Source organism: Centroberyx gerrardi, chromosome 22 (genome assembly GCF_048128805.1).
Source record: "Centroberyx gerrardi isolate f3 chromosome 22, fCenGer3.hap1.cur.20231027, whole genome shotgun sequence".
Taxonomy (NCBI): domain Eukaryota; kingdom Metazoa; phylum Chordata; class Actinopteri; order Beryciformes; family Berycidae; genus Centroberyx; species Centroberyx gerrardi.
The window spans coordinates 17883127-17905461 of NC_136018.1; the positions used below are offsets into that span (position 1 = coordinate 17883127).

General features: G+C 46.7%; 1 protein-coding gene across 1 annotated transcript; it reads left to right on the forward strand.

The window, feature by feature from the left end:
• The first annotated feature begins 407 nt into the window (after positions 1-407).
• On the forward strand, positions 408-21751 carry mkxa (mohawk homeobox a). Its single transcript, XM_071896953.2, has 7 exons — positions 408-583; positions 3689-3848; positions 6416-6569; positions 8958-9353; positions 11587-11596; positions 16362-16384; positions 21564-21751. Exons 1-7 carry the CDS (start codon positions 408-410, stop codon positions 21749-21751), a joined length of 1107 nt encoding a protein of 368 aa, XP_071753054.2.
• The last annotated feature ends 584 nt before the right edge of the window (positions 21752-22335 follow it).

The following is a 22335-nucleotide window of genomic DNA, read 5'->3' on the forward strand; positions in this document are numbered from 1 at the left end:
GATACAGAGATACAGTTCACCCACTTTTTATTTGCGGAATACAGTTTACCATAAATCAGACATAAATCTTTATGATAGTGTGATCACAGTACACATTTTAGTAAGCGGTATCAAACTGTAGACTGTTATACGATAATTCGGAGGGAATAATAATTTCATGCTTTTGTGAAAATGATTTTTGCTTATATTAGTGGTTGTTTTCCTTGTGATGATCAGCTGATAGTTTTATTTACCGCTGTGTCACTGCTTATGAAGTCTACCTGTAGTCTACCCCTTTTGTAAAATATCCACGCTCCCACTTGTTCCACAGGAGAGACGCGGGGATACTGTGACACATCCGAGGAGACTTTTTTTTTTTTTTTTTTTAGTTCGCCACAGAGAAATCGTTGGAATATCGTTGGCCAAAGATGAACACAATAGTGTTTAACAAGCTGAGCAGCCAGGTCCTGTTCGAGGAGAAGGCGAAGGAGGTGGAAATGAGCAGCAGAAACTATCTAGAAGTCATCGACGGGCAACATCCAGACCTCCTCTCCAGCAACCAGGCCATCAGAGACAACCAGGCCATCAGGCACAGGAGGACGGGGTATGTGGAGCGCTCTGCTGTTATTTAACGCTGGGTGGACCGTGTGTGTGTGTGTGTGTGTGTGTGTGGCTCGTGTTGACTGGAGGCCGGGGACCTCCAGGGGTTCTTGATTGAGGCCTCGAGGAATAGTTTCATTTCACTATTATTTCACTCATTAGACGTTTGTGCAATGAGAGAGTGTGTAAGAGTGTGTGTTTTGTTATCAGAGGTTTCAGTCCCCCTACTGCTGTCATCGCACCTACAGTATAGACAGTTATATGATTCTGCACCAAGTTATGTCTAATGACAAAAATCTTCTCAGATCAGAGGGGGCTTCTTGGGACAAAATTCTATCCAATTAATGTCGGTGATCAATTGCTGATTTATTTGGGGATCCTTGACTTGAAAAAGTTTGTGAACCCTTGGTCTAAGAATTAATATATAACTTAATTTATGAAATTGTTTGATAAAATTGTCCTTTGTAACGGGTAACCTGTGCGTCATGACACATTTACGCACAAAAGCTATCCAAAAGAGGCTAATAACGTCATCCAAAATGATTTAAATTCGGATCAATATCCACAAGGAAATGCAGTTTAATGGTCACAATCAAATTAGGAAAATAACATATTCACCAACTTATCATTGCGCATGTAGTTTTCCCATCTCATGCAACATGATCTGATGCTTCCAAAACGGCAGGAAATTAATATTTACCGTTCCCCAACCTGGTCTCCATTTACGTGCTGATGTTCACAGCTAATCTTAAAATTAATAAGTAGGTCATCCGTGTTAGGTAGCGTGTTTTAAAAGACGCCTACATCTGTTCCCAATAAATAAATGTGCCCTTCAACTCCCTGTGTGGTCTAGTCAATCACACAGGGGCCCCAGATATATTTTTTTATTTTCATTTTATTTTATTTTTCTGTGACAGGGAGCCAGAGTAAGAGAAGATCATGTCATGCTGTTGTAATATTTATTATAACCTGCTTATTAGAGACAGTAGCAGTGTCTTTATGTGTGTGTGTGTGTGTGTGTGTGTTTGGGGGGGTGACCTTAAGGAGCCTCATCAAGGGGGAAGTATCAGCACTAATCAAGAGTATTAGGAGTCAGTGAACTTACGTGTGTGTGTGTGTGTGTGTGTGTGTGTGTGTGTGTGTGTGTGACTGTAAGGTGCCACCTCAAGGGAAGTATCAGCACTAATGAAGAACATCAAATAATTCAGTAGAGGTGTGTGTGTGTGTGTGTGTGTGTGTGTGCCAAACCGAAATTCAGAACACGGAGCAGGTCTAAAATGTCCTTTAGGATGTTCATACTGGTCTAGATTACAAGGAAAATATTTGTAGAACATGAAGCTCAGGCAGACTTGAGGTTAGAAGAAAATATGTTACATCTGCAGTGGAGCTTTTTTTTCCGCTGAGATAAAGGCAGGAACGGAGCACAGCGCCATACTGACATCTACAGGTTCAAAAAACCTGAAGCTGCAGGTGAGGCTGAATCCCTTACAGCCTACAGCTCACCAGAACCAATAGACTTATAGATCGGCTAATAACCCTAATGATGAATCATTATAATATCCCTATAGGGACTTGAAGTGTGTCTGTGGTTCTCAATAGTGAGTTTATAGTGACTTTATCATACTTTGTGGTGTTTTTATCTCCTATAATATCACTATAATATTCCTATGAGGACTTATAGAGTGGCTGAGGTATTCAACAGAGAGATTATTGTACTTTATGGTATTTTTTTACTTTCTGTGGCCTCACTAGAATATTCAAATGAGATATCTTTAGGGCCTCGCTGTGATATTTTTATAGCATCCCTCTGAAATGTGTTATAGGAGAGGATGTATAATTCACTTTTGTAAGGGAAAACCATAAATACAGCTTTAATTTCCATGCTGTCCTTGGATGTGATTGCAATCCCGCTACATTGTTCTTGAGGCGTTCCTCCTGGGTGTGAAATGTTAATCTAGCAGAAGCGCTGGCCCGAGCGAAATGTTTTTGTTTGCTTCGTTGCAACGTGTTGGTGGTTTGCGGCACACGCAATGAAAAATAAAGTGCGAGTGTGCCGTTCCCTCTCTGTCTCTGTCTGTCTCCGTCTCTCTCCCTCTCCCTCCATGTCCTGTCTATGTCTCTCTCTCTCTTTCTCGCCCTCCCTCAGCTTAATTGCAGTGCCTTTGGGTGAGAAAATTGCACACTATAGAATGTTCACTTTATGTGTCACGGGCTCTAAAGAATTCAGACAGCATCCCAGTGCACTTAGGAGTTCACTTGCTGCTGCATGACACTGTTTGGTCTGCTTCAGTAAACAGCGTTGTCTTAATTGTCTTTTACAAGTTTGGGCCCAGAATTTCCTTCAAATTTAAAAAAGGGGGCAAAGTCATTTAAATCAAGGCTGTGTTCTGACATCTTGGGCTACTGTCATGCGGAGAATTTTAGGATGCAATGTGTCAAACCTTAAAATTGTCTATTTATACCTAGATTACAATTAAGTTAAAAAATGAATGGCCCTGGTTCAGATTAAGAAAACAGTACCAAAAGCCAAAAATGTATCCCATACTTCATCGCATGTCAACGTATGCCAGGACTATCTAGGTGTGTGTCCTAGCCTACAGCTGAATTAACACACTTTATTACAGCTACATTGAATATTATGCGTGTATTATATCATCTGTAAGGTCTGATTTTATGGCAGCAGAGCTAGGAAAATCTAAAAAGGTTTTGGCTGTTTTCCTAGATCTACCCCTTATTGTACCCTAACGAATAATCACAATATTCCTATTATATTCCTATTGGGGCTTATAGTGTGTCTGTGGTATTCAATAGTGAGTTTATAATGACCTTATCATCCCTTATGGTATTTGGTATGGTTTCAGCATAATATTCCTATAATATTCCTCCAGGGATTTGAGGAATATTATAGCGATATTTGCATAGAAGGTTTATTCTAGTGTACTATAGAGTACTATAGCTCATTTTTGTCAGGGGAAAGTTATTTCTTATAGCGGTATGCATGTGAAATTCATCAGCTTTACATGATAGCCTGTTAATAAGCTTAATGGAGCGTGTTGCAGTTGCAGCCTGGTATTTTGGCTGACACACAGTGCCTGTTCCTCTGGTGCAGGGGTCGTCCCAACGGGGGTAAGGTGCGACACAAGCGCCAGGCCCTGCAGGACATGGCGCGGCCGCTGAAGCAGTGGCTCTACAAGCACAGAGACAACCCCTACCCCACCAAGACGGAGAAGATCCTGCTGGCCCTCGGCTCGCAGATGACCCTGGTGCAGGTAAAGTCCTCTATAACCCCTCCCCTCTGTATCTGTTACAGGCTGTGGTCAATAAGTGTTGGTCCAGTGAAGAAGGAAAAATGAAGCTGAGCAAATCAAAGTGAGAGGATTCATCTTGTATTGATGCAAACATGAGTGTAAACCAGCAGGGAAAACTGAAATTTGATTTCTGAGGTGTTGAGTGTCTGTCTAATCTAGTCTGCAATGTTACATTGTAACTGCAGTTGCAATTAGTAGATTTTTTTTAACATCTTATACCTAAAAACACTTGTTTTTGAGTTGTAGGTTTATGTTAAAGTACCTGTGTATTGGTGAATATTGATATTTCTATGTTTTTCCAAATGCTACCTGACAGTTGCATTCATCCTTTTTTGTTATTTCACAGTAATGCAGAAACATAGTTGAATTCATAAGTAAAATCTGGAGTCGGTCAGTCAGTAGTTAATATGAATGCACTTTTCTTGTACCGCCTTCAGATTTATTGCACCATCTATTGCAAGTACAACAGCACAATATTAACAGGAGGAGATTACTGGCCGGATTTCAGCAACTGACAAAATGGCCACAGAGATGGACCTTGTGTGTGTGTGTGTGTGTGTGTGTGTGTGTGTGTGTTCTGTCTGGCACGTGCAGCGACGTATGTACAGTATCATCTGGCTGACAAGGTCACTGATACGGCCTAGAAGTCTGCGCCGGCTATTTCAGGACGCCGGCCACGATGCCTAATCTGGTTCTCATTTTGGGCCTGATGAAGCTGTTTGTTTTGGTGAGGGGGAGCAGAGTGCAGAGGAATGCTTTGTGTTGGACACTGGGGTGCTGTGCTGCACGCGCGCACACACACACATACACACAAACCTAAACTCACACACATGCATTTAAGCTGACACCCTAATTCCAGTAACCGTGTCAAAGGTCTCACTGAGTGGAAGATTTCTTCAAATTGAACAAAGGCGATGACAGGCAGGTAAACTCTTTTCCAACACATTTTCCCTAATATGGAGGGATTTAAAGTGATAATCCATGAGTTTCTCCTTTTTGTTTTATTATGGTGCTCATCGCTGTGGTGTTTCCGCACTGCTCTTCCCAGAGATCAGCTGTCAATCAAACAGTGTGTCCAGCACTGTGACGTCTTTCTCCTTGGATTTTCTGTTGATGCAGTTTGAGTTTCTCTTTTCTTTGTCTGTTCAGCCATGGTGGCTATCACTGCTCATGCTCACTGCCCAGTTCTTCTTCTATTTATCCCAAACAAACTGGAAACATAAAACGCATCACTTCCTGTGCGCCAGAGGACTTTTCTCTGGAAAGACCTACCAGACACCGGCTGTTCAGAGCAGCAAATGTGAAAGCTTTCATGAACTGGATACAGGTTGTTATAGCAAAACGGACGTCTATTTACATGAAAATGTCGTGGGTCGGTACTTCAGAGTTTGAGCCAATAAGGTGAAGCCATCTCCCTTCATCACCTCTGAAATGATGTCCTGGTCATGCTCATCCGTCTGCCGTCTCCTCTACGGTACACACAGTGCAGACAAGCCACGGGTGAGCGAGCCGGTTTGGCCGCCGCCTCGCCCATTTCATCTCTCCGGGTGTCATCTGGGCAGGCGTGCCATCCTTCTCCCTCTCCCCTCTCTCTCTCTCTCTCTCTCTTTCTCTCACCCCATTGACAGCCGTCTTTCCGCCAGTCCTCATTAGCGAGCCGCCGTGCACCTCGCCTCGCCTCGCCTCTCCTCCGTCCAAGCCACATGTACTAGACGCCTCGGCCGCCTCTCTCCCCGCCGGTGCGCCGCAGCCCCCGGGCCCCGAGACAAAGGGATGTGGCACGGTCTTAGTTAACGAGAAACACGATACCGAAAGAGAGAGCGCGGGATCAGAAAAATAAGTACTCTAGCATAAGGCCCCTGTCCCAGCCCCTTCATAAGCCGCTTGAAGTCTATTGAGCATGAAAAGTTATTCTAGTATAACATCTAATGGTCTCCCTTCCCAGTGAAAGGGAGAGCGCCGGCTCGAGTGTCCTTTTTATTGCATCTCGAAGACAGTGTTTGGAAAAAATGTATTATTGGAGGGAGGCTCGGCGAGTCCAGAATAAGCACGGGGGACGTACATCTCGGTCGGAACATTAGTTAATGAAACGTTGCGCTCGCTGGCCATCCGGCGCTCAGAGGGTGTTAAATGTTTCTGAATGGCTTTGATACAGACTAGATGAAATGCTGCTGTGTCTCTTTGGGTAGGGGCCGCTATTCCCCGGAGCGTCTGGGATGTTTCTCGACGCTCAGGTTCAGAGAGCTGGGTAACTCGCTGCTCTGCAACTTGACTCTGTCTCCGTCTTTGCTTTGGTCTCTCTCTCTCTCTGCCTCTCTCTCTCTCTCTCTCTCTCTCTGAACGAGACTGATGGAAGACAGAGAGCAGACGTTTTCACAAAGGATAGTCTTTGTTTTGCCATGGATGTGGAGGTGTTTGGAATCAAAACAATAACAGATGTCTCTATTTGCTGTGTGCTTCCTTCTATTTCTCTCTCTCTCTCTCTCTCTCTCTCTCTCTCTTTCCCTCTCTCTCTGTCTCTGTCTCAGGTCTCCAACTGGTTTGCCAATGCCAGGAGGCGACTGAAGAACACAGTGAGGCAGCCAGACCTGAGCTGGGCGCTGCGGATCAAGCTGTACAACAAATACGTCCAGGGCAACGCCGAGAGGCTGAGCGTCAGCAGCGACGACAGCTGCTCAGAAGGTACGGCTTCAACATCTTAACCGCTTAATGTCCGCTCTCGGTTCAAGGAGCTCTGCTGGCATGATTCAACACGACTTCTTGTTGTGAAAGCACAGTGGAAAACTCTGATTCTGATTCCCATTTCCCCTCTCTCTTATCATCCTCCTCTCCTCGCACTGCTTTTGTCTCATTAAAATGGATTCTAGAGTTTCTGCCCAGCTCTTATTGCTGTATCCAGCACTTCTCTGTCAAACACGATCACTCAACAACAGGAATATTTGTTACAGCCAATGTCAATGCCTTGTGGCTCTGACCCTTGACCTCCTTAGTAACGGTTGCTTCTAATATTGATCTAGGAATGTGAGGTTATTCCATTGAGGTTGGAGTCAGTGTAAGTTGCTGTGATTGAAAGCATCAGCTTAAAGCCTTTAATGTAAGTTTGAAGAGTCTTATTGGCAGGCGTTAACACAGGTATTATGTTGTCAAAGCACAGTGGAAAACCCTTCCATCTGCTTAACAGCTCATGTAAATCTCGACGTCTGATTGATGATCACGCCGCAGATTTCACAACATCAAAATGGCTCCGGCTTCCAAGTTGAATTGGTCGCACACCCTGACGTGAACTGGAGGCTAGCGGACTATTTATACAGTATGACCGGGAAAAACTCCTTACATCACACATCTAGCATTATCAGTGGAACCGAGGCGGAATGCCCGGCCTTCTCCCTATCTCCCTCTCTGCCCGTCCCAAAGCAGGCGGCCGCTATGCAGCGCCACGCTCTGGGTTTATAAATGGTGAGTGTGTGACCCAGCCGAGAGACGCCGAGGCCCGCGGGCTGTGACACGCTGTCATTAAGACACCCCGCTGGGCCGACCTCTGTCTCCCAGCCTGCAATTGGAAATGAGTGGCTCTCTTGTCAGCCGTGTATTTATTGCGCACACACACAGACACGCCGATCTTCCGGGGAGGAACTGCCTTTTTCTTCCCTCTGACAGCACAAAAAACACGGGCGGGAATAATAAAAAAAAACCATATATACTCAAGTCATAGAGGAAGAATGAGCAGAGGAGAAGAGCGCTGTGGTGTCACTCGATGATCCCTAATTAAGTTTTTAGGAGGAGAGACAGAGAGTGCGGCCGGGACAGGAATGCGCGCATGGTGTTTGCATTGTGTCCGCCGCTGGCCAACTGTACCACCGGAGGCTCTGTATATCTTCCCGACTCTTCTCCCTGTCACATTATGGTTATGAAGCTATCCGCAGCCTGCTCCCTCTCCTGACCCTTGCGCTAAAGGCCCTCCATTATGTTTGTAAGCCTGTGCTTTTGTCCCAGAGGCTATTTACGGGGGCCAAACCTGACCCCACTGACCCAGAGAGCATTCCTCTTACTGTCCTGAAATGGTCCCGCGGCCAGCTTGTTTTAGAGAATCCAAGAACGCCCGCTGTTCGCTGGACGGGGTCCGGGAGAGAAGCCGCGCCGTTGCAGAGGGAGAGGCTGCGCTCGGAGAGAGAGGTCGCAGGCCCGGATGCGACGGCGCTCGTGAAAGACGCGAAGCAAAACACTGTCGGTGGATTTTAACGACGGGTCGAATTTATTGTTGCTCTTACACGTCGCCGGAGGGGGATCGGTTGTGTTTTGAGAGGAGATGGACATAGCGCTCCTCGAATATCTACCTCAGACAGCGCAGGGGGAAGGAAAGCAAATACTGTCCCTCCATGTGGTTCTGATATGTGGAAGCTATAATTATAATTTGGCCCAGACTGAATCAAAAGTCCGACCTGCCCAAATTACCCAATTACAGTCTTGGCAGGGACAGTATCTAGAGTGAAGTTCCCCCTGATTTCCCTCCCGCCAGAGGATATCTGGTTTTTCAGCACCGTGTTTTATCTTTCCTCCAGTTTCTTTCATCAGGTAGGGACCCGTGCTTTAATTCAATCTGTTCGGCCGCAGAGCTCCCTGGAAATTATTTATTTCTGCGGAGGAATAGCGGGGCAATGTGCTTTTCATGGAGAGGAAATAGACTACCATCCGTTATGGTTTGGTAATGCGTCTTAAGTCTTTGCTGGGGCTTGCTGCTCTTGAGGCGGTGCCAACTGGAGGGCAGAGGAGCGGAGCTGCAGGTTGAAGTTTCCCTGCCCTGGCATTCAGGTCCAAGATTAGCTCAAAGTAGAGAACTAGAACTTTAATTGAGTCACTAGGGACGAACACACAAGGCTGTCTACATATCAGTTTGAAAACAATATAAAAAATGCTGGGAAATTTGCCTTTTGCTTTGGAAAATGTATTTCTGCATTGCATCGTAGAAAAAAAAATCTAGATCTACATGTAGTTTTCTTTCAAAACAGACTGCATTTTTTAAATTGTATTAACAATAATATTCTCTCTTCTTCTCCCCCCTCGATGCCTCAGACGGAGACAACCCCCAGAGGACACAGAGCAGCCCGGGCGAGTTCAGCAAGCCCATGTACCAGAGCGTCATCAAGAAGGAGGGCTCCTCCATGGTGGGCATGGCCATGGGCATGGGCATGGGTATGGGTATGGGCATGGGCATGGGCATGGGCGCGGGGCTGCGGTCGGCCGCCGAAGTCGCCTCGTTGGCCGAGGACTACGTGTCTCCGCCCAAGTACAAGAGCAGCCTGCTGCACCGCTACCTGAACGACTCGCTGCGCCACGTGATGGTGGCCAACGCCGTCATGGACGCCCGCAAGAGGAACCACTCCGGCTCCTTCAGCTCCAACGAGTACGACGACGAGCTGCTCTCGCCCTCGTCCTCCGAGGCCGAGGCGAACTTTGTTTATCGGGCTGGTAAGGAGCCACATTTCTCGCATTCTTTCCCTTCCAGAGTCTCCCCTCGCACACACGACATCCTTCACTTTCTTCTTTTTTTTTTTTTTTTTGGTCCCCTCCATCTGCACATTTTGTTTTAATTCCTGCATCTGGCCCATTATCCTCGGCACTGTCTGCCTCTCTCCCTGTCTATCTGCCTGTCTGTGTATTCCACTTCCTCTGCTGCCGTCTCCCACTGCTCTCCTCTCTCTCCCTCCTTTCATTTTATACGGTATCTGTGCTGCTTAATGTGATACTTGTGGCTGCTGAAATGGAGATGCAGCGAAGAGGGCCCCAAACCTTAAAATGAGCATTATATTAGATTTAAGCCAGACCCCTGTGTTTCTGCACAAACACACTGACACACATTCATACGCACCCACCCCATGAGCACATGTACAATCACTACACACACACACACACACACACACACACTCTGCCTAGCGGTCTCTCACCCTCTCCAACCAAGCACACGCAGAGGAATTCCCCCCAGCCTGCTCCTCTGACCAGGGTTTAAGAGGCCAGACACAACAAGGCCATGTGTAACATGCTCTCTCTCAGACTACTGTTTGGCATGCCTTTGATCCTGCCATGAGGTCTTACTGAGGGAGCAGGGGCAAGGCAAACAGGCTGTGTGTGTACATGTGTGTGTGTGTGTTCTCAGATATGGAAAATCATGCATTTCCCTTCAGAAAGAGTGAGTTTCACCTCTGAATTAAAACAAGACAGACCCAAAGTCATACAAAATAATGTTCAATCTATTAGATACAATAATATGAGTGTATGTGTGAATCGCCTGTGGTGTTATGGTACTATCCCTTAAAGGATAATACTATTGTTTCTTTAAGTTTGTGCCAATTATCCAGGTTGCCCCTCTCCTTCACATTATTCCTGGTTTGTCTGCACACAGTCAGCATAGTTGGAGATTTCAGTTCTCGTCTTCCTGCCTTCAGAAGAAGCTATTAATTCTCGCACAGTATGAAAAACAACTTCCACAGACTTAAATGTTGCCCAAGCTTCACCGTAAACATGACGCTTTAATTTGGTTTTGTCAGTGTCTGTTTTATTGTTATTTCATTGCGCTGAGTTGAGTGTTTTCATATCTGCGCTGCATTACGTTACCGCTTACTGTCAATCACCTGACACCCACTCCTGGAACTAATCCCTCAAAAACATGTCGCCTTAACTTTATTGTCACATCCATGTCTTTTTATTTAGGGCGTCTTTCCAGCACAGCAGTTAATTTGAAGCTAAGTTTGGCACCATAAAGTTTGTATTTTAAAAACAACAAAACACAAGTAAATGTTAAAAAAACTAATTACATACATCATGCATTGCCAAATATTTTGGGGAAATGTTAACTAGATGTAGACAGAAGTGAATGGGCTCTAACTCTAGTGTTCTCCTATAACTTTGCTGGTTGGAGCCATTTGGCCAGGTCATCTCTGACCGCAGAGCGCTGCATGCTATGAAGGCTTTCACAGCGTTTCAGCTCGCAACTCGCCGCCGCTGTGAACAATCAAGGCCCGATCTCTCTCTCCAAGTTCCTCCTCAGCTGAGAACACTGGGCCTTTGTTCAGGCGGACTTCATATCCGATAGTAATGTTTTCGCTTTCTACCCGCATGGAGACGCCCTCGGGGGTGGGGGGGGGGGGGGGGGGGGGGGGTGGTGCAGATTTCAAGGTGTAGGTGACGGAGTGATTGAGGATGAGGTTTTTTTTTTTTTGTGGGTGGAAGAGGGGGTTTTATTGTATTTCATTCAAGCCTCCTCTTATGGACAAATGTGTTTCATATTATCTGAAGTCGTCCCAGCCGGATGGTGGTGGTGTGTGTGTGTTTGGGGGGGTGGGGGGTGGGGGGCTGCGGTGTGAAACGCATCACCGATCGCGACGGTTACAATCCGCCTGATCGAAAATCTTAAAACCCTGTGACCCGAACGAATGTCAGGGTTTTTCACGCTGAAGCACCTGCTGGGCCTCGCCGAGGGAGAGAGAGAGAAAGAGATGGATAGACCAAGAGAGACTCTAACAGATTTTAATAAGAGAAACCCCCTCCAAAAAAGGATTCATTTACCTGGCTCGCCTGCCGTTTATAATAGAGAGTAACTATTTTATCTCTATGGTTAATATAATTTCTTGGCGCTGGCGTCTCCCTCTTGGATTTCTTGTGCTCTGGCACCTTCGGAGGACTGTTACTCTCTTACATGCGAGAGAAGCACTTGAGTCGACGAACGGAAAGTTCTCCGAGGCAGTGTTGACTCATGGGAACGTTCACGCGAACAGCTGCTAGGGCCCCCCGATCATCCGATCACCCAAAAAAAAAAAAAAAAATTGAACGAAGAAAAGTGGAGAAAATGAAATTTTAATTCCACGTCTGATCTCGTCGAGGCGGACCGAGAGAGAGAGGGGAGAGAAACAGAGAACATTTTTAAGCTCGGGTTTGCATCATTTCCTCTCTGCTTCTCTCTCCTGTCTGCAGCACATTCCAGATATTTTTGTAGTGAACAAATTCCTCAGGATTCTTTCTTTTTTTTTTTTTTTTTTTTTTACAATTACAGTGTCTGAAATTTTGGGCCTTCGTTGGCCGAGAGAGAGAGGGACGGAGAATGCGAGAGGGAAAGAGAGGCAAGAGGACGAATGGTATCTCTTGAGTTCTTGGCACGTTTTTTTTTACCTCAATTGTGATTGGCCAAAGTAGAAGTGGCGTGCCTGGCAACCGTCGTCCCATTGGCTAAACGTCCATTAATGGGACAGTTGGCGATGGCTGTTCTGGCAGCGGCCCGAACCCCAGTGTTATCTCTGACTACAGAGGGCAGTCAGACGTGGCAGGAGATGGTGAGTGTAGATTTACCCCGTCCGCACGGTGGAAAACTAAACTTCTGCTGGCTTCAAACACACACACACACACACACTCATGTACTACACATGCGTCACACAAGTGTTCGCAACCGCTGTGACACACACGCGCACACATAAAGGCACACACGTCCACCCATGCAGACAGTGCAAACACCCACACACGCACAGTCAAAACTCCGTGGGGAATTTCATTGAACACAAGGAACAGTAGAATTCCATCACACATGCCAGGGGTTTCATGCCAAATTACCCTTTAATGGGATATTAAATGGCAGGAATCTGGCCGAATGTTTTTCTTCTTGCTCGGTACCAGATTTCGCCCCGTCCGATATGATATAGATCATTATACGCCAAATAACTCCCAACGTTTCTGCGGACGGGGACTGAGAGATCTCGGTCAGACGTTTTACACTGGGTTGACAGTGGTTCATTCTCTCAGGTTCTCTCCTTTACGGACTGTGGTAGCAGCAGCTGAGTGCAGCAGGCTGCTGGTGCATGAGTTACAGAGATGTTTCCAGTGTTTCCATCCATCTGGACTGGTCTCAGCTTTCATATCAAAAGTACTGATAACTGAAAGTCTCATTTCCATAGCAGTCAGTGTCGAAAGATTCAATTTTTATATGCCTTTTTCTAAAGTGCATCTAGTAAATCAAGATAATGAACGCATTACTTTCTGATGAAAACCCCAATTTAGAAAGCATTCTTATTGTTTTCTGTTTATTTTCCATTGTTTGCTACATATTACCCCCTCAAACATTTTCCAGTCGCCGTTAAACTAAAATGCAGTTTATGTGTTTGTAATATTGTAAACGGCCAAAATGGCCTAATTTTGTATTTTTGTCTGTGACTTCCAGCACACATTGTGTTCCTCATCAACCAGTATCTGAGCCGGTTCCATTACACAAGATGTTCTTGGCCGCGCGAAGCAGCAGCGCTCACCTTTATTTTACAGCGTCGGAGTGACTTGTTACCGAGGCGGGCGACATTTAACACATAGTTCTGTCAGAAATATGTTCAATGAAAACAGTAGTGTTAGACGGCGGCCGCTGAGCTCCTAAGGGCCTTTCAAATTAGGTCACAGCGCGCGCCAGACAGTTATTGAGTCCTGGAGAGTTTTGTGGCACTTAAAAGGAGCGCTGGAGTCGTCCCGGCAAACGGAGGAGGTTTTCGTACCAGAAAAGTCATCTTAATACGGAAAATGAGAATGTTTGGATTTCTTGTCTTCGGTGGCTTCCTCCCCGTAGGTTTGATCGGGCTCCGAGACAGGTGGAAAGATCCGATGTTGTTTATGATACAAATTACTATCATGGCTGTTTTCATATTTTTGACTAACAAGCTACACTTAACTGGATTTCCTGTACCATTATTGCCTCTCCCGTTTCCTCTCCGAAGAGAAACTCAACTGTGGTGATTTATGCCGCAGCGCTGTTGAGGGACGGGAACCCCGGTGTCTGATTTAAGACGCCGGTGTCGCGGCGACGCACGGCGAGCGATGAGCGGCGGTGTAATTTACGGCAGGCCACAGACCTGCGGGAAAGACAATGCTCGACTCGGGGCCCCGCTCGGTGACAATGAGCCACTCCCAGACAGTGATGGATGAGGACTCCTCGTCTCAGGAATCCAGAGCTCCGGATAGACTGGCCGCGATCCGCTCTTTCCACAGTTTCATAGGAAAGGAGAAAGGGGAGAGAGGGGGAGAGAGGCTGTTCCAAGGCGACGCTTTTTTGCCAAGACTCATCGGGTTCAGGTTGGGCTTTAGGAATCAGTGTGGAAGGGATGAGAGGGGGAGGGAAGGAGGGAGGGAGGGAGTCGTTCCATCCAGATCAAGAGCTGAGTTTCCCCAGCGGTGGAGGGGGGCCTGTTGGGAGAAGAAAGGGAGCGTGGTGGCAATGACTAAGAGACAGAGGGAGCGTGGTTGGAAGAAATGAGTGTTTTTGTGTGTCTGTGTGTGTGTGTGCTTGTCTTTCTCCTCCAAAGATAGAGAGATGAGGGAAGTAGGATTTGATTACGGTTAGGGTAAAGGTTAAAATTAGTTTAGGATTAAGACTTGGGTGTAGGGTTAATATTAGAGTTAGGGTTAACGTTAAGGTTAGGCATTAGGGAATGAATGTAGTCAGTGAAGTATAGTAATACAATAGTAATACAAGTGTGTGGGTGTGTGTGTGTGTGTGTGTGCTTGGATGTGATGATGGCATCACTGTAGACTCTGCTTTATTGAAACAGAGTGCAAACATGACTGTGGAATATGTTTTGTAATATAAATCCCTGCGTGAAAGTGTGTCTTTCTACAACACACACACACACACACACACACACAGCAGGCATGCATGTCTACAGGTGTCAACAAACACATTCTGACACAGGGCTTTACGTAAAGGTCTTTTTTTTTTTTGCACTCCGTCTCCATAAAGCAGAGTCTTCGGCGATGTATACGCAGAACTCCGCATGTGTCCCTTTGGGTGTGGCTGGTACAATGGTGGGAACGACCGGGAGTTGGCAGAGGTGAGGTATAATCCTGGCATCAAGCTGTGGTGCAGCTTCATGCGAATGGAAAGGTGGATAAAAAGACACAGAGGGGAAGAGAAAAACCCCGATGGTGAACCTCTCTCATTCGAAGATGGGATATTGGCTTCCGACCACTAAACAGAGGCTGGGTGCGAGGCGAGCGGAGAAGACAGCAGCAGAACCAGACAGCGTTCATTCTAGCCGTCATCCTGCGGAGAAGTGTTAACAGACAAACATCAGCACAGGCGCTGTTTACGCACGACTCCCTAACATAGAACTGGAAGAGTGCGGAATAATGAGCGGGGCCGCTCTCTCAACCTGATCGTTTTTAAATCATCAGCACGCCAAGGGTTTTTGGGACACACACACACACACACACAATCAGCTCATCGGATTCAGAGAACACAGCTGCCTGCCTAGTCAGGGAAACCGAGCTGCTCTGCCCTGGTCTGTATAAAACACAAATTGTTTCCATTTTAAAAAACCGAGCCGCGTCTAGAACAATAGGCTGCCATTGTGTTCCCACGGGACGGAGCAGGGCGGGAGGGCAGGGAGAGAGAGAGAGGCTTAATGAGAGACCAGAGGTGTGACCGAGCAAGGGCAGTCAAGGGCCTCACACACACACACACACACACATGCACACACACACAGAGAGAGAAAGAGAACCCCACCAAGTGTGTGAGAGGGCAATTCAACCTACCACTGTGAAGAATTGCAACATAATGATGCAGTGAGTGCAGCGCAAACATATCATTTGGCCTCCAACTCCAGAAAAGGGATATTTTTGGGAACAAGAAAACACTTAAAAATCCGAATAATGTTTACTTGTGGTTTCCACTCTTTTTTCCCCGAATGTGTGTGTTTCGCACGCCGCAAACAACAGTCGTTCATCCCGGAGGACGTTGCCGAGAAGCCCGTGACGGAATTGGCCCCAGCGGAGAAAACTCTCCCCCCTTGTTTTGTCTCTTTCGTACCTGTCCTATCAAAGCAGGGATAACGGGACGATAAGGCATCTGTTGGAATAGTTTGGCCGTGAGTCGCTGTGCGAAGCCCGCCTCGCCTCATCAAGGGTATCGTTACTCTAGTAATACGTCCCGGGCCTTTCTGTTGTCATGAAGTCACCGTTTGAAGTACGCGCCCGCTGATCCTCAGATACCATCACGGCCTCTTTTTCAATCTCTTTCTTTCATGATTATTTCCGTGCAAACCGTCTGCGGCTTCGGCGTGTCACGCCATTCTCAAAGCCCAGTCTTCACCCATGATGAGGACAGTTGCTTTTTTTTGCCCAATGACACCCTGGCAGTACGCGCACACACCCACACGCACGCAGAACACTCGCAGACAAGGGGACACCGAGCCCTGACAACGTATTTACGTCTTCGCCGAGACGCTCCTCTCATTTTGGCTGATTTACGGGGGCCCTGATTACACTCTGTTTACTGGCACTCGTAAACACAATGACAACCCGGCAATGTTTAAACATCTGAAACGCTGTTATTATTTCTTCATCTACCAAGACACGGAGCGTAATCCTCACGACTGGATCCTTGGTTATCTTTCCTCGCCGCAGCCACACCACTGTGTCATCTGCCGGGCAGACGTGGAAAAAGAAACACAGGAAAAGAAACGCGGCGGATAGGGGAGAGGGTGAAGCATTCGGTCGCTGTTGGGCAACGGCTGTGTATGTGCCTGGCTGTGTGTATGTGTGACTGTGTGTGCTATTTAATACAGTGTTGTAGCTAATTATTCTTTTTGCCCTCCAATATTTAAGCGATGAAAGTGTTGTCAGGGCAAATGGAGAAGGCGTTAAATTCATGCCGCGTATGGTGTCTTTGGCCGGCTGAGTGGAATTGACAGTTTGGTCCTTTGGAGCCTCAGACTCAGACTTACTCACCACCCATAGAGAGAGAGAGGGAGAGGGAGAGCGAGAGAGAGAGAGAGAGAGAGAAATGGCTGGGAGGGGCCGTCTAAAGCAGGGTTGGCAGAGCGCAGGCTAGAAGTGTGCCAAGGCATCTCTAACTTCATTTACAGACTCTCCTTGACATTATAAAAAGCACAGATCGTTAAACGAAATATATGAAAAATAGAATCGGAGAGCAGAGCCAAGCCCGGGAGCGTGAGTGATCGTTGTGTGTCAGCCCGGCTCTCACCCCGCGCTCGAGACCACGGCTTGGACCGGTCTCAGATCAAAGATAACATCAATAGGCGTCGTAGTATACCGCTGGAGGCATTAGTCATTTCCCCTCTGGTTGGAAACGAAAAGATTTAGCATGAAGTAACCTGGCCATGTCTGCCCGTTCAGCTACTTGAACGTGACTTTATATCCGGAAAGCCATGCCTCATGACACAGGTTTTGCTGGAGGTTAGATTTTGCTGCAGAATGACAAGATTTTCTGTCCAAATCAGCATTCTGACTCGACAGTAACGCCTGAGTCATCCTCAGACCCTGATTGGCTGCTCACGGGGAACGAAGGCCACATGATCACACGATGATGTTCGGATGACCTGCACTGCCGTCACGCAGGTCAGCGGCGAACGGATCGTCATGTCTGCAACACCACTTTCGCCTCAGGTGCTGAACGGGGAAATAAGTTTAGCTCATCTCCTTACCTCTTTTTGGTTTGGATTTGTGTGTGTGTGTGTGTGTGTATGTGTGTGTGTTTCTCGACTCGCCAATGCTGGAACGACCGTCCCATTCCAGTCAGAATTGCAGAGTCAATCCCCATTTTCTGTCGTAGAATGAATCACATCCCCTCTGCTTTACTCATTCTAATTGCCCTCAAAAAAAAAATCCCTTCTACCGCTCTCCTTAGCTCTTACTGTGTTCCTTTTCCCAGCACTTTGCTCTAATATGATCATTTATGGTCACAGGAATATTAAAAGCTTACTAAGGACCTTTGCACTTCTTAGTTTTGGTTGCTTGTAATTTTTGGTGATCTTGGAATTGAAGCCTCTTCTGCTGCTCCACACATTGTAAGTCGCTTTGGATAAGACCGACAGCTAAAAGCCTGCAATGTAAATGTCATATAAAATGTGTGTGTGTGTTTATTTGCCTCCCTAATTCAGCCCAGCCCTCGGTTTGTGCAACAGGGCCTGCCTTGTTTATTGTTGTGTGTTGCTAACAACAGCACCAGATGGTAATGATGATAGTCAACCGCTCTTCTCCTCCCTCCCCACCACTCCTCTGAACAGGTGTAACCCCATTCCCTCTCTCATTTGTCAGCCCCCGCTTGTTTTCCCCTGTTTTTCACCAAGTTTTGTTTAAGCCAGTCAGGGTTTTTTTTTTTTTTTTTTTTGCCTCTTTTTGCTCTCCCTTCATTACCCCGCGGTGATGTTAAGTGAGCTAGTATTTTTGGACTTTCAGCACGACGCCAGAAACCATCAGACTTCTTAGCTTTCCCCTTTGGCGGTCCGTGAAACCCCACTGTCAGTGTAGCCCAAAGGCAACAGCAAAGTGGACTGACTTTTCAGTAGCAAAGTAGTAAAGTAAAAAAAAAAAACAGGGGGGAAAAAGAATGAGAAAATAATAAAAGGCCCTCCGTGATTTATTGACGATTTATGGAGTCTTTGGCATGGCCCTTGTTTTAAAAAATCTGAGTTTTAGATGTTTTAGGCACAGGGCTTTGGAAATAGAGTTTTTGCGTGCAGTGGTCCATTTCCAGGTCCTGGGGTCCATAGTTCCCCAAGGCAAGGGGGGAGGGGGGTTGTTCTGGCCGCGGGGGTGTCCAGAGGTTTTTTGGGGGGGGGGTTTGGGGGCTTGGGTCCGCCATGCATGCAGCCCCACCTTCTCCACCTGCTGGAGGCCTCAGAAAACACTGTTTTACAGGCTTGAACGGAGCATCTGGACAGTGGCTGCCTCACACGCTGGAAACACTTAAGCTGTGGACGGAAAGACTCACACACACTGTGCTGTCTTGTCGTACTTCACAGCCCACAGTGACTTCACAACACAAAAGAGGACAGTTTCGGATGATCGTGTACCCCGTCTTTTTCTCCTTGTTGTTTGTCTTTGATGTCGCTGCTGTTGTCCTTGTGTTGCCATCGCCAACCCATCCACACGCCGAGCGCCACAGCAGTAAACACTGAGCTAATATATCTCGGGGGAACATAAACAACAGCGCAACACATGAAAACAATGTAATTGGCCTGTAATTACAGTGCCGTGATTATCGAGAATGGAGCATATTTTTAATCAGGACCAATCTGCTCCCCAGCGCTGGCATTAATCAAGAGACTAGATGGAGATGCATGGAGCTTGCCTGCACAGGCTCCACTGGCTGTGCACCCTGGTCAAGTATCGCCAATGTCTTTGTGAAATGCATGAACATTTTTCACCTGATATTCATAGTCCAGGCCAGAATGTCAGATTTGGAAAAAAAAAAAGCTAAAACAGAAAAGGAGGTTGGAGGGAGAAGAAAAAGACGGATAATGTCAAGGGCTTTCAGAAAAGGCTTTTGAAGTCGTGGAAGAAATGCTTATTCCTGACATTGAACAGAGTTTCCCTTTATTAAAACATAGACGGGAAACATTGCATTTGTTTTGGCTGGACCGCATGATAACGGTCAGTCTCGAGTACCTGGATCACGGGGTATTACCGCAAATCGCTCAGGCGAGAGGTGAAAGAGTGGGGGACGGAGGATGAGGGACCCGATAAAGAGACGGGGGAAAATGGAGAAAGGAAAGGACCCATAGATGAAGCAAGATAAAGACTGACGGAAAGATAGGAGAGCAGGGAGTTGTGGCCAGACAAGAGTGTGTGAGGATTTTCTTGGAATGCTTTGGCAAACTAAAACCTGAAATCTCAAACTGTGGTTTGTACTTCTTGGTTATCATGTCCTCATCTCCCTCTCGCACGTGCACACACACACACACACACATATGCGCACATTCTTTCTCTTCTTCTGTCTAAGAATGATCAACAGAAGAAAATTGGGGAGAGTGAAGTCCATCTCTCTGCGGGATACACCTATTACAGAATGAACGGGAAACTACAGGAAATTTCATAATCAGACCCACATTAGCCCGAGGCCTTGCAAACTCGGTACTGTCAGTACAGGGTCACGCTACATGGGAAAGTTTTTGGACAACAAGGCAGGAATGGAAGGAGGCGTTGGAAATAATTAGGTGCTTATGGCGCCTTGCGAAAGTCTGAACACCGGATCCAGGTCTTTGGAAAGTCTAGGGAGGCGTTAGGCGAGGTTAGAGGTGACGGAGTATGGCGGTAAGATCCGTCTGTCCTTGCTCCGTTGCCGGAGGAGTTTGGCGTTTTGGCTTTTCCGCAGCTGGGGAAACGTCCCCGCACGACCTTTCCAGTCCCTTAGAACAATCGTGGGAATGACATTCCAGCGAAACTGAAGGGTGAGAGTTCAGTTTCGTTAGCAGCCTCGAGAAACGCCTGTCGGCCGTTGTCCTGCGGCGACGGTGGTGCGAGTAAGGGCCTCGTTAAAACAGCGGTTCGCGTCGAGACATTTGCTTTACGGGGGAATGCGGTGTGGGGCGGGCGAGAGAGTGGGTGTCCCTGGGCGATGGTGGGACGTCTGGGAGGGAGATCGGACTAAAAGAACACAATCAGCACTCATGCCACACCAGGACTAACGTTCTGACCAATCACTAGACATGGGGGAAAGGGGCAATTCATTCTTTTACCTGAGCAAAGAACATCGGGTAAGATGAACTAGTCATATTCCCTTCGGTACCTTGGTACTGATGGTAGTTATGGAACTTTCAAGAGAACTTGCCCTCGTTTGAATGTCCTCAGGTCAGCAGGTCTTTTATACCCGGATAAGACTGTCTTCTTAAAGGCTCACAGGGCCTTAGCTGTGTGTTTAGTTAACTTAAAGAGTGTGCCTGAAGGCCGTATGGCTAGGAAATCCAGATGCTCTGGTCTCTTTTAATGCCTCATGAAACGCCAAGCCTGTGTCATCATATTCACTGTTGGGTAAAACTCACCTAGAGCTGGACCCAAGACAGAAGACAGGTTCACCGCACGCACACACACATACTCACGCACGTGCACATGGTCTTTCTCTCAGAGCGAACAGTATGCTGAAGTAAACACACTGCTTGGCCCGAAGAGAAGTTTGGTTTCATTGTTTAATGACTTTGCTATTCCCCGCTAATGTTTTACATATGAGATAGAGATTGCTCCCATTTGAACAGAAAAAACAGAGCAGCCATCGATCTTTCTCTCACTGACTCACTTGCTGCCCTTTCTTTCCCACTCAAATCTTTTACGCTCAGTCATTTTCAATCTGATTTCCTCAGACAACTCAATTATGTTGGCCGGGCCCCATTTGTTTTCGAACAAAATATTAGAGAATGGAGTTTATGAGTCATAAGAAACATCTTTCAGCTCTATCCTATTAGTCACCTTGTTTCTTGACGGCTTCTTGCAAAACGTCCTATTTGTCCGGCATCTGAATGAGGAGAGAAAGCAGAGCAGCACATGTTTGCGCAGCAGAGGGTGTACAGATACAGACCTCACACAAGTATTTATCCATGCACAAACATGCACGCACACACACACGTACGCCTCCCGAGCCCCTCGGTTCAGCTGGATCTCAATTAATCCTCATTGACCCTAGAGAACATTGCAAAATTAACCTTTTTTTTCCTCTTGTACTTTCAGAAACCACAGACCATGGATCAAGTAAATGTGACAAGTGAGTCTTCTATGGCCTTTCTCGTTGCTCGCACTGCAGCTCAGATCCACTCAGCTCATTCATTACGCACTGAACTCGTCCTCTAACACTCTGTTCCTTCTGTTTTTGTTCTTTCGTGTGTTTGCGTGTTTCGCTGATTGCTAGTGGCAGCGGTGGCGTCGGAGGTGCGCAGAAGGAGAAGGTGAAGGGCAAAGACGAGACGTACTGGAAGGAGATCAACGCCGCCATGGCCTTGACCAACTTGGCGCAGGGAAAGGACAGCCCCTCCGGGACCACCAGCTGTATCATCCAGAAGTCCTCCCATATAGCAGAGATTAAGACTGTCAAAGTGCCATTGGTGCAGAAATATTAGCCCCCCCCCCCCGCCCCCTCTGCGCTAACGTCATCCTCCCCTTCTGTCTATGCAAAAACAGCAAACATTCCTGTTGCAGCAACCTCGCCAGAGTCCAAAAAACAAAAAATAACTCTCCCTCAAGAGTCGAATGAACTGTTCTATTTGGGGGGGGGGGGGGGTTTGAAGCGAGGAAGAGTGGAACAAAAAGAGAACTCTTTGTCTTTTTTGGGGTTGTTGTTATCCGTGTCTAAAAAAAAAGTGCAAAAGAGGCCTTGAGCATCCTTTTCTTCGGTGGGTTGACGTGTTTGCCTGCGCCCGCGACAGACAAGTGTTGATGATCGTTTCACTGCAGTATTTCCTAAAACGAGACACTTTTTTGTAATGTTAACTTATTTTGATGAGTCTTGATTTTTGGATTTCTTTTTTTTTTTTTTTTTTTAACGCTACGCAATTTGTATTTTGCCAAAGTGCCTTTTGTTTTTTCAAGCAAACAACACACCGACTGCGGTCAAAGTACAGATACTAAGGTGCCTCTGAAGGATTATTTTACTAAGGTTAGATACAGAGGGTCATGGTCATTATTCAGGATGCGTTTTGTGAAT